This window comes from Manis javanica, chromosome 10, assembly GCF_040802235.1.
Source record: "Manis javanica isolate MJ-LG chromosome 10, MJ_LKY, whole genome shotgun sequence".
NCBI classification, from domain to species: domain Eukaryota; kingdom Metazoa; phylum Chordata; class Mammalia; order Pholidota; family Manidae; genus Manis; species Manis javanica.
The window spans coordinates 567,970-579,118 of record NC_133165.1 but is presented as its reverse complement, the minus strand read 5'-3'; the positions used below and the strand labels follow the sequence as shown (position 1 = coordinate 579,118).

General features: G+C 58.9%; 1 protein-coding gene across 7 annotated transcripts in view; it reads left to right on the top strand.

The window, feature by feature from the left end:
- The window catches only part of CRAMP1 (cramped chromatin regulator homolog 1), a 52,149-nt gene that overhangs the window by 1,567 nt on the left and 39,433 nt on the right, over positions 1–11,149 (top strand). For 2 of the 7 annotated variants that reach the window (XM_037005667.2, XM_037005665.2), the window contains exons 2-4: positions 426–751; positions 3,832–3,912; positions 7,831–8,039. In XM_037005667.2, the coding sequence (XP_036861562.2) occupies positions 427–751; positions 3,832–3,912; positions 7,831–8,039 (615 nt within the window). In that variant the 5' untranslated portion in view covers position 426. The other 5 variants (XM_073214368.1, XM_037005666.2, XM_073214370.1 and 2 more) reach the window with 5 other exon arrangements.

The following is an 11,149-nucleotide window of genomic DNA, read 5'->3' as shown; positions in this document are numbered from 1 at the left end:
GTCTCCCTCCCTGGGGAGCGAGATTCCCAGAAACCCCGAGCTTATGATTCTTTATGTCTGTTTTAAAATGAGCAGGCGGACGGGCGCGCGGGCCACCATGGAGTTCCCTGTGTGCGCAGGCGAGCCCGCGCTTCCCGACTGCCGCGGCCGGCCGGCGCCCCGCGGCCCCGCGGCGGGGCCGACTCCGGGGGCCGGCGAGCGGGGCAGGTGCGCGGCCGGGGGGCCGGGCGGGGCGGGGGGCGCGGGCGCGGGGCCGCCCGAGCCGCGTCCCGCCGCCGGTCCCCGCTCCCCGGGCGCGGCGCGCGGGCGCGGGGCCGGGAGGCTCGCGACAAACAACGGCGGCCATGTTGAGAGGGCCCGCGGCGGCGAAACTTGGGCGGCGGGCGGCCGGCCGCGCCTCACGGGCCCCGCCGCCTCCCCGGCAGGATGACAGTGAAGCTGGGCGACGGCGGCGGCGACGAGGGCCTCAGGCGGCTGGGCAAGCGGTCGGCGGACGAGGACGCGCTGGACGGCGAGGGGCCCGGCGCGGCCGCGGCCCGGGACGGCGGCACAAAGAGGGACGCCGAGACCCCCCGCGACGGCGGCGGCGGCCCCCCGGCCCCCGCGGGCGGCCCCCCGGCCCCGTCGCCGCCGCCCGCCTGCCCGCAGGACCAGCACCACTTCCTCAGGTCCAGCGTGCGGCCGCAGAGCAAGAGGCCCCGGAAGGACGCGTCCTGCGCCGGCGGCGGCGGCCCGGGGCCCCGCGGAAAAGGTACGGCCACCCCCAGCCCCTCGCGCGCCCGGGCCCTGCGGGGCCTCCCTCCGTGCGCCGGGGGCGCCCCGCCTTCGGGCGGCGGGGCCGGAGTCCCCGAGGTCGGCGTCCCTGGAGGGAGCCCGGGAAGTCGGTGGCGGGCGGGGGTTGGAGCCCGGAGGGCACGCGTGCCGTGCCTGCGGCCCGACCCGGGGGGGCCGGGGGTGGGGGCGGCCGTCACCCGGCGGGTCGCCTCGGGCGCCTCGCCCTCCGCCTCAAGTCCTCCAGACTCGGAAGTGTGAAGGGCGTCGGGATGTGGCCGCCTGGGCTTGCAGAGAAGGCTGCAGAGTGCCCGGGGACGGTGTCCCCGCCCAGGAGGGGGCGAAGAGGCTCGGGGCCTGCGCAAGGAGCCGCGTCTGCGGTCTCGGGCTGCTGTTCCGAGGTGACCGCACTGTCGCGGCCTCCCTAGGGTCCCCACAAAGTAACAAGGCAGCTGGTGAGCTCTGTCCTGATGGCCACTCTCTGTTGTTCCCCGCGTGCATCTGTTCACAGTTCAGCGTCCGCTTTTCTCTAACTGTAAAGGGAATCGCTCTTGACCGTCCTCCTTGTCTCAGGCCACGTTTGCAGCTCTTTACAGGTAGCGCGTAACACACCAATTCCTGGTGCCTTTCCCCATGAAGAAACTTCTGCTTAGTTCCTTGGGAAATGGTAACTTAAAGTTAGTGGATGGTTCTGATAACTTCCACGAGGAAGTATCTCAGGAGCTCACAGAGAGCCCATTTTGGACGTCTGTGCCAGCTGTGTGCACTTACACTCGCTTCTGCTCATTCTCAACTGAGGAGGGCGGGCCTCTGAATGCACGGCCCCACTCACTGATTTGATGAACATTTTGGTGGAAGTACACTTACTTTAAGATGTAGGTATAAAGATAATACAATGTATTTCAGAAATTAAAGCTTGCCTATTATAAGCTTATTTTGGTGTGAGAGTTGCTGACCAGTTAGGAAGCATTCATTTTACTGGTTTCGTTTGTTTTGTAAAAACTAGTTGTTCACTCCTACTTAAAGGTGCGTCTTAAGTTGTCACTTGTAAGCCCCTGGGGTGCCTTTGAGGGTTGGTGTGTGGCTTCCGAATCCCTGGATCTGGAATTGAGTTCCCAGCTTTGTCACCCTGCCCTCTGACCTCAGTCTGCATGCTTCACCTCTCAGACCCGCTTTTGTCAGAGAGGCATCTTCACCCTAAGCTGGGAGCAGCAGCGACTGCTCCGCTCTGTCTATGAGTGGCCGCTAGGATGCAGCAGGGTGCTGGCGTGGCACCCTCTGTGCCCTGTTTATGGCTGCCTGCGTGTAGGTGAAGTGACGCTGAAACTTGTGTGTTTGCTTAGACCACTTGTGATGGTCCAGTGCTGAGGCGTGTGGCTCATGAGAGGAGGTGTCCTGGGCCAGCCTTGTCTGGGATGGTTGGCACATCTGTCCTTGGCTCCCGTCCCAGCATGGGGCTCAGGGCAGCATCGACTGTCATTGGTAAATCTGAATTTCATGTTCCTTGTTACTTACGTATTTGCCCATTTCAGCAAGCAAATGTTCAAGTCGTCAGTAAGCTCAGCAGTGAAGGAGAGCAGTGGGAAGCATGTCTTCTCTGCTGCACAGAAAGTGCCTGGCCTGCAACTTCTTGGCGGGGCCTCTCTTGGTTTCTGCTCGGTGACCTGGGTCATTCGGATGCACTTCACCGCACGCCACAGCCCACCCTCCTCGGCGCAGGGCAGCCTCTGCTCACTGCCTCCAGTAACAACCAGCAAAGAGGGTCGGGTTGTGGCCACCTGTCCGGCAGCCTCTGTCATTGAGCCCTTGCGGGAGCGTCTGCCTCGCGGTGTGGAAATCTGCATCTGGTTGGTGGCCGCGGAGCAGCAAGACAGTGAATGGTGCTGGCGGTTCTCAGTTTTGACTTCAAACTACTGTAACTTCTGTTGTGTTTACACAATGGTCGCTGGTGGTTCCTTGGTTGATTACTTACCAGGCTCTGGCCGGTTCCAGTCTTAACAGGTGTGAGAAGCTGGCAGGCAGTGCATTTGCAGGGAAAGACTTGTGGAGAAAAGGAAATCCTCCTTGGGCTTCTCTCCATGGAACGGTGTTTTCTTTCTCTATAAGAACAGACTCATGTCAACTTCAGTGAAAAATGATTCTCTTTTGGTACAATTCTGAATTACATTCTCCTGAATTTATACAGGGAGGGTAGCTACAGTTTAGTGCCTTTGTGCCAGGCACTTGCACCTCTGTTACTTACTTTTAAGTTGGTTTGAATCACGTGCCCAGGGTGAGCTGCAGACCTTGCATCTGCTTGATACCAAACAGATTTTCCTCCAGCCCTACCACAAGGCCCTGGTGACCTGAGGGTGCATTGACTGAAACGCAGAACTTGTGTCGGTGAACCTGCCGTGAGGTGGAGCCCCTGGTGCCCTTCCTCTTTGGCCAGTTTGTGATCTGGGTGGTTCTGGGCAAATGAGCCCATCTCTTGGAGACTTGGTTTTGTTGTTGTCAGTGAGGACAGTGCCAGTGCCCACCTCACCGCAGTAAGCGCAGCTGAGCCCTGCTGTGAGTGGGGAAAAGGCTTCAGTGCCTTGGCCACCAGTGTCGGGTGCAGCTGTGAGATCAGGGGCTATGAGAAGTCTGAACAGCTGGACAGGGTGGAGGGGGTCACCTTTGGGGACATGGGAGGTAGACATCCCAGGAATGCCTCCAGGCTGCTGCTGCCCTGTCAGGGTGGTCGGCCTGAGGGGTTCTCAAGGTGGGGGCAAAGTCAGACCCCCCCATTTCCCTTGCTACCTCCCACCCCAAGAACACTTGTCCCACCTGGCTATTGGCAGGGGGGTGGGGCTTATGAAATGCTCCGTCTCAGGTTGTTCAGTGTCTCCTGGGTTTAGTGTGCTATATTTAGCTACTAGTAAATCATTGTATACAACTTAATGTTTTGCCTAATCTGTGGGCTGCCTGTACTTTCTCCGTGTTTTTAAGACATCCCATGAAATGCTGATTCGGTCATCCTTGGGAGAGGGGAAGTATATTGGGAAGGGGTGAGCCAGCAGTCAGGCCTTCTCCCTCCAGAGATGCTGTTCAGCTGCGGCACAAAGGGGACGTCGCTGGACAAGCCCGAACTTCAGGCTCCTTGCTCTCAGAATGGGTCAGGTGAGCTGGAAGCCGCCTTCCCATTGCGGTTCAGGGATGCAGGAGTCAGCCACACAGAGCTGAATTGGGCCCTGCGTGTCGTCACGGGAGCGTTTTGGAAGGCGGATGGCCTGGAACCAGTGTCGTTCTCGACCTGGTGGGCTCTGCTTAGTGCTTGCCTCCTGGAGAGCATGCATCCCCGGCCAGGCCTGTGCCCATGTGGCCCGCTTTGCGAGGGCTCGGACTCCTGCCTCAGGCTCCGCACAGCTGGTTGGAAGCAGCGGGCAGGCTGTGACGTTTGTGTTTTCCCTACTCTCGGGATTGTCACCAGACCACAGAGGCTAGAGTACCCACTTTTTGTCCAAGTCTAACCCAGTAAATCATGTTTAGTGCGGTCAGCCTCAGTGGTGACCGCATGAGCCCCCCTGGCCACCCGGGCAGGCAAGCGAGTGTCTGAGCTGGCTTTGCAGGTGCCGTGGAATCTGCATGCCTCGCTTCCGGCCTGCCGGGCATGAGCTGTGGGGCTCAGCCTCCCCAGCGGAGAGGGGGTAGCTGCTTCCCTGCAGGTGGTGTGAGGGGCCATGGGTGAAGGTGCTGCAGTCCAGCTTGTACCTGCGAGTGCAGTGGGGTCCCCCGCAGTGAGCTCTTTGAGGCAGGAACAGCGTCTTACTTTCTTGTGACCAGACCTGGCCCAGGCCTCAGGTGGTGTTCCTGGGTGCAAGCCTGGAGAGTGGGCTGCCCTGGGGCTGGTGGTTTGGGAGACAGTGGAGGCTGTTAAAGTTGTCCTACTCAGAGGTGGGGCACAGCTGGCCTGGGGAGGGGAGGGAAGAAGGCAGCTGGCACCCTGGCTGCTGGAGGACTGTGGCACTGAAGTGGGTTGAGGGGGGCAGTGGGCCCTGTTAGGAGGCCCTGGCGGGTGAGCTGCGGGGCAGGCATAGGGAGCCCCAGCCTGTGCTGGGTGGGTTCTGCTCTCACTGGGCGTCCAAGTGCAAGGCCAGGCTCCTGATTCATGGTGTCCCTTCAGTTTCCTGGGTGTGGACTTCCTCACAGGCACCCTGGCCAACCCTCTTTGTGGTGGCTGGTTACAGATGGGTGTTGGCGTCAGCCCTCTGTGTCTTGCTGGCTTTCTCGTGTCCACCCTGGGGAAGCCCCCGCGCCCACCCGCTCTTGTTCGAAATTGACTCCCTTCCCCGCTCTTGATTCTGACTTGCTCTGTTCTCTCTGCCTGCTTCCCCCTCTTGCCCCCTTATCTCTGGCTTCATCTGGGGTTTTCTGCGCTAAAGTGGCCTCCCCAGTGGTCACCACCACACTGCCAGGGTTGGAGCCCTTGCATGATGGGCCTGAGGGAGAGCAGCACGGCCTGTCCCCTGTGGTGCTGTAGGGGCGCGGCACGCGCTGGGGTCTCTTTCTACCCTGAACTTTGTGACCCTCCTTTACTTGCAAAAAGCATCCAAGATCTAGAACGTTCAGCGCCGAATGTTAGACACGCTTACGTGGGGGTGATGTGCTGTTTTCTGAATGTTTGTGTGCTTGTTTGCTCTGCTGGGGATGTGTCATTTCTGAAGCATCAGGAGGGAAGGCTGAGCTCTCTGCGTCTGACATCTGGCCGCTGGGAGGTGCGGTGTGCTGCCTGTGCCCTCGGCAGGGCCGGCTTTGGGTTGTACCTTCTTGCTTGTCCACCGGCTGGGTTTATCCTCTGCTCCACCCCTGCGTCCCCTTCTGGCTCAGAAGCACTGTCATCCCCGTCACCTTGACTGTTTGTTCTTGTCTTGGGTCACCAGTGCCGTGACCCAGTACAGGCTCAAAGGTGCTAGCCAGACGTCAGCATCGTAGGACTTGCAGAAACCTGTTGCCTTCAGGTACATCTAATGCCATCTGGCAACGCTAAACTGGAGCTGCTCTTGGCAAGCAAATCGACTTTGTTTTGGAAAAAGTTTAGGAGTGTCCCATCAGAAGTTACTAATAACTCTGAAATGCTCTTGTGGGTGGTGCAGAGGGGGACAGGCAGCCCTTCTCCATGTGAGCCCTCGTGAAGAATTAGGGGCTCCCAACCGGCCAGAACTTGTAGTATTGAAGGGTGTGGTTTCCCATGGCACTCCAGCCTGTTCATCGCCCCCGGCAAGGTGTCTCTGACCTATAATACACTGAAGGAAACCTGTGACCCTGGAAATGTGCTCCAAATCCCACCCCCCGCTACCCCCGGTTGCTAGGTAGGTGCATTAGGTCACGTCTGAGTTGGTTTGGTGAGGAACGAAGTCGGGCTGTGTGTTGAGTGCATCTGCAGCCCATTCCGTAGCACAGCGATACCTGAATTGTGCCCGTGGGGTGGGAAGGGGCAGCTGGGAGGTAGGCTGTGAAGGGAGGTAGCTTGGGCTTGCTTTTGTCTCATTTTGTAATTGTATTTAGGACTGTGACTGTTCAGTAGTCATAGCGCTGGCCAGCGGCTCTTTGTGTGGTCATAGAAACGTGCTGTGCTGCCCAGCGGAGTAGCCACCCGCCAACCACATGGGGACGTCGACTGTGGCTGGGTGACCAAGGAACTGGTTTTTGTTTTAGTTAACATTAATTAACCAATATTTACATTTAAATAGCCTCAGGTGGCTGTTGAATTAGATGCACAGTTCTGATGAGCAGCGATTTTTGGTCCCAGGTTACACCGCACTCAGAACATAACCCATCAGCAAACTCGCTTACCTTTCCCCTTGAGACTGTCAGACCCGTCCCGTGTCGCTGAGTAGTATCTCCTGCAAGCAGGAAAACACGCTCTGCTTTCTGACAGCTGGCTCGTGGGATTTTGATGAAGTGGCACCGATGCACGACCACTTGGAAAGGCACAAGGTGTGTCCGCAGGCAGTGGCCTTGTGTTTTTCTGAGGCATCTTTGCAAACACGTACGGCTTGATGGACTTTTGAATGTTCATTTTTTTTTTTGTCGTGGTTTTCTGTGAAGCTCCTTGTCTCTCACCCCCACTTTGGAGACAGACCTCCTTCGAGGGACTGGGGGAATCATGGACCTGGTGCCCCAGGCTGTGCGGCTGCCCTGGGAGGGCCTCCACCCAGTGAAAACCAGAAAGCAGCCTCAGGAAAAACTCATGATTATGTCATTAGGAAAGCATTTTAACAATAATCTGCATTTGCTTGGCTTTTGCCTTTTAGAGCATTTTTATTTTTATGGTCTGTCTTTTTTAACCTTGTTTAGAGTTTGGGAGATTTCCCACTGTGTGCCTGCCCTGGAGTTCCCTGCAAAGTGCTGGTTGCCAGCTGGGTGCTGCGCCCCGAGGGGGAGGAGCTGGCCGGGTGGGAGGTTCGGGCTGCCATAGGTCCCTGCTGCCTGTGGCTGGTCACCTCCGCAGCGCTCGCCCGCATCCTCCAGGGGTGCCCGGCCCGGCCAGGCGGTGCCCCTCTGCTCTCGCGCCTGCCTCAGCTGGTCTGCAGGGCTCGTCTGGCCATGAGGACCTGAGGCTTACAGAGCACGTGCAAGGTTGTCCGCTCCCTCTGAACCCCTGATTTTGTCGGCGGCAGTGGAACGAGAATTTTTTTAGAGATTCTTAGGCATCACATGATTCATATCCTGAATTATTGATTGTATCTGAAAGAGGGTAGTGCTGTATACACATCTGAATGTTTTTCTGAGTTTCAACTTCAGTTTGTTTATTCAAAAAGATATGAATTATTTCACCCAAAACCTTGTTTGAAAAAGAAAGATACTGTGAGTGTGATGTGGGGTCTCAGGGCCCCAGGGGACACAGTGGCCGTGCCCCAGGGGCCCACACAGACTCACCCTCCCCTTTTCCTCACTGTGAAGACCTCGGGAGCTGGGCCCCAGGATGCTGGGAGGACAGCGTCACTGCAGAGCAGCCCCAGGCCCCTGTGCAGCAGCCGGGGGCTTCCCGGCTCCTCACTTCTGGAGCAGGTCACTGTTTATTTCTCTCTCCCCAAGGAGCCGACAGTGGCGGATCATCGTCATCGTCCGGAAGCGGGTCTGGGGCAGCCCCGGCTGCTCCTGCTGCTCCCGCAGGGGGCTCTCGCTCCTCCTCCCGGAACTCAGGGTCATCGGGAGGTGAGAAGGAAGAGGGCAGGAAGGTCCGGCGACAGTGGGAGTCGTGGAGTGCAGAGGACAAGAACACATTCTTCGAGGGGCTGTACGAGGTGAGTGCTCGCCCCGCCGCTGCTTGCTGGGCCCTCTGCCCCCGCTCCCTCCCTGAGCGGGCCCTGACCTGCCACCCCCCAGGTCAGCAGCCTGCCCCCCACCGTGTGCCTGCCCGCAGCCCTGGCCCTCAGCCTCCTGGGTGACGGGAGAGCTCCTACGAGTTGGGAGACTGGCCAAGTGTCTTGGTGGCATCTCACGTACAGCCCTTGCCGAAACATGTGCCTCCTCTCTGGGCCTTCCCCGCGTAGCTGGGGGGGCCCATTCAGGAGGGTGTCCCCTGAGGGAGCAGGGCGCGGGCAGCCTCGCCACATCAGTCAGATCAGGCAGCTCGGCCCTGGCAGGCATCGCCGCTCACCCAGGGCAGAGCGGCCCGTCCCAGACATGGAGAGAAGCTGCTCCAGACCCCAGGGCCCAGAGAAGCGGGCGTGCCTGCCAGCCGCTGTCACCACATGGTTGACTTTAAATGTGTGTGGTTTCAGTGAGCATGCTTTTTATTAGCGTCAGGTGCGTTTTTTGTGGCGGTTTGTAGTGCTTTTGCTTAATGTTTTTATGCCTGGAAATGTTGTGCTTCAGGTGTAGAGCGGTGGCCCGCGTGCCTGCTGCGTACCATGCGAGGCACAGCCACGCCCACTCACTCGAGTGCCGCCTGGCGGGTGCAGGCTCCAGCGGCAGAGCGAAGCGGTCAGGGCAGATTCCCAGCGGCCCGCGACAGGGCACACCTGCTCTCCAGCCGGCCCTCGCTCTTCTTAACCACACACGGTGGTGGTTGCTGTGGTTCCTTCCAGATTCTGTTTTAAGTAAGGTTATAGTGAACGTCTTTGTGCGCGTCCATGCTTCACGCTTCTCTCGGGTAGAGCGTCTAGAGGGGGTTGCTCGGCCAGTGAGCCATTCCTTCCGGCGGTGGAGTCACTGAGCTGCTAGAAGTGTCGGCGAGCCTGCGAGACAAGGCTCGGGAAGGAGGCTCCGGACTGAAGCCATGACGTGCTCACCCAGAGATCAGAAAAGGAGGCCCCATGTAGGTAGGGGCGAGAACTCTGCTGGCTTCAGGGTGCCCCCGTGGCCGCCCTCCTCCCTCTTGGGCCGGCAGTTCAGTTCTGCTGTCTGCTTGGAGGGGACCCGTGCGTCAGTGCCGTTTGAGTCGGTTGTCCAAAGAGAGAAGCCCATGTCCGCATGAGGCTTGTTCCAATAGGTACAGTCATTCAGACAAATCCAAATGTATTATTTCATCCCCAAACCGTACCTTCTTTATGCTGTTTGTTAGGCATGGGGGACTTGTGATTTCAGGAACGTCCTCAGAGCAGCCATTGCTGATTCTTACATGAGTAGTTGCTGCTGTGGTGTGGCCCTTCCTGCCTGCCTGGGAGGGCATGGGTCCTGTGGGGGCAGAAGGGGCACGGGAGGTGTGGCTGTCCGTGATAAGGGGGGTCACCTTCAGTGGTGCTGGTTCACCCCCTCTTTGCTGGGATAGCCTTCTTGTTGGAAGTTTTTCAGGCAGATGTCTGTTTTAAGGTCTCCTGAGATCCTTGGTTACTGACACCACCGACTGTGTTGTGATCACTTAATGCTTCTGCGCCTGTGCTGTGTATGTGTTCCGTATGTGAGAGCACAGCACACACTTTGTGTCTGTCATTTTGTGTGTCTGCCCACAACTCCTGGCACTCTGGCGGGGGACAGGCTGGTCAGCCCGGCGTATGTGGCCTGTGGGGTTCAGGCTCACACATGCCTCTGCTCCACGGAGGGAAGCTGCTGCGGTGCTTGTCCAGGTGGTCCCTGCCTTTGTGGTGCCCGCAGGCACCCAGCTCAACACAGGAAGGCCCCGGGAGGTTGAGTGGCTCCGTGCCGGTGTGGACGAGGGAGGCCTGGCCCAGGCGCGACAGTGCAGGGGCCGTGATGACGCCGTCACCCTGTGCACTGGAGGTGACGTGTTTGTGTGTCCTCTCTACGTCAGACACGCTCCGGGGCAAGAGTGTCACCGCCAGCGCCTGCTCCATTTAGGGTGGTTCTGAGCAGGACTCACCTGGCTGGCCCACCCCGGGCTCCAGCCTGTGGTCGGGTGCGGGGTGGACCCCTGATCCCTGCCATCTTTTTGACATCCTCCTACCTGCATCTGCGGCAGCTCCTCGCAGAGCCTGCCGCCGGCTGGCCGTCTTCCCTCCTCGTGTCCGTCTGCCTGTGTTTGCTTTTGCTGGACAGTTCTTGATTCCTGCGGAACAGCCGAGTGGGCAGCAGCCTGTGCTTGCTTTCCGCCCGGTCGGCCGTTGTAAAGGCCCCATCTGCTAGAGCACCGGGGGCCCTAGAAGTGCAAAGAAAGCCCTGAAAGGGGCCGGCAGTGGTTAGGGTCCGTGAGAGCAACATCAAAGCTGGCCTGTTGGAAGGTGGGTGGTGCCGACACTCCAGAGGGCTCGGAAGTCACCACCCCAGATTCTGGCCCCTGCAGGTGTGTCAGCGCCCCTCTGCCCGGTCAGCCCACTGCCAAATGCAGCCGCGAGTGGGGCCGTGTTTGTGTCTGTCAGATTCTGGACCCGGAGGAAGGGGCTCTGGATGAACTTGGACTGTTTACCCCTTACTTGCTGTTGTTTTAAAAGCTGTGAAGAAGCCTTCATTCTTTGAGGTTTTTATTTTTGATCTTTTCCTTTTAAAACAATTACAGACTTGGAGAAAGTTACAGAAAGAGATAATCTGTGTGCTGCTCACCTGTTTCCCTGTGCTCCTAGTGAGCAGCAGGCTGTGGGGAGGCTGCCTTCCTGCCCACCCACCCTGCCACGGCCTGCGCTCCTGCTGATGTCCGTTTCTGGACCAGGATCCCACGTAGCCCTTGGCTTCATGACGCCTACGCCCTCCCCGTCTGGGACAGGTGCTCAGTCTCCCCTTTGTCCCCATCTCAGGGCCGTGACACGGTGGAAGGCTTCTGGTCGGTCAGTCATGGAGCGCCCCTCAGATGGGGCTTATCTGTGGTTCCTTCCTCACGACTGAATTTACATTTTGTGTTTTGCCCAGAGTGCCCCTGGCAGCCAGGCTGCCCTGAGTGTGGTACGTGATCCGGCTTGGTGCTGGCGGCCCCGCGCCCGGGTGGTGTTTCCCTGGCTCCCCGCCGCCAAGCCCTTCTTTT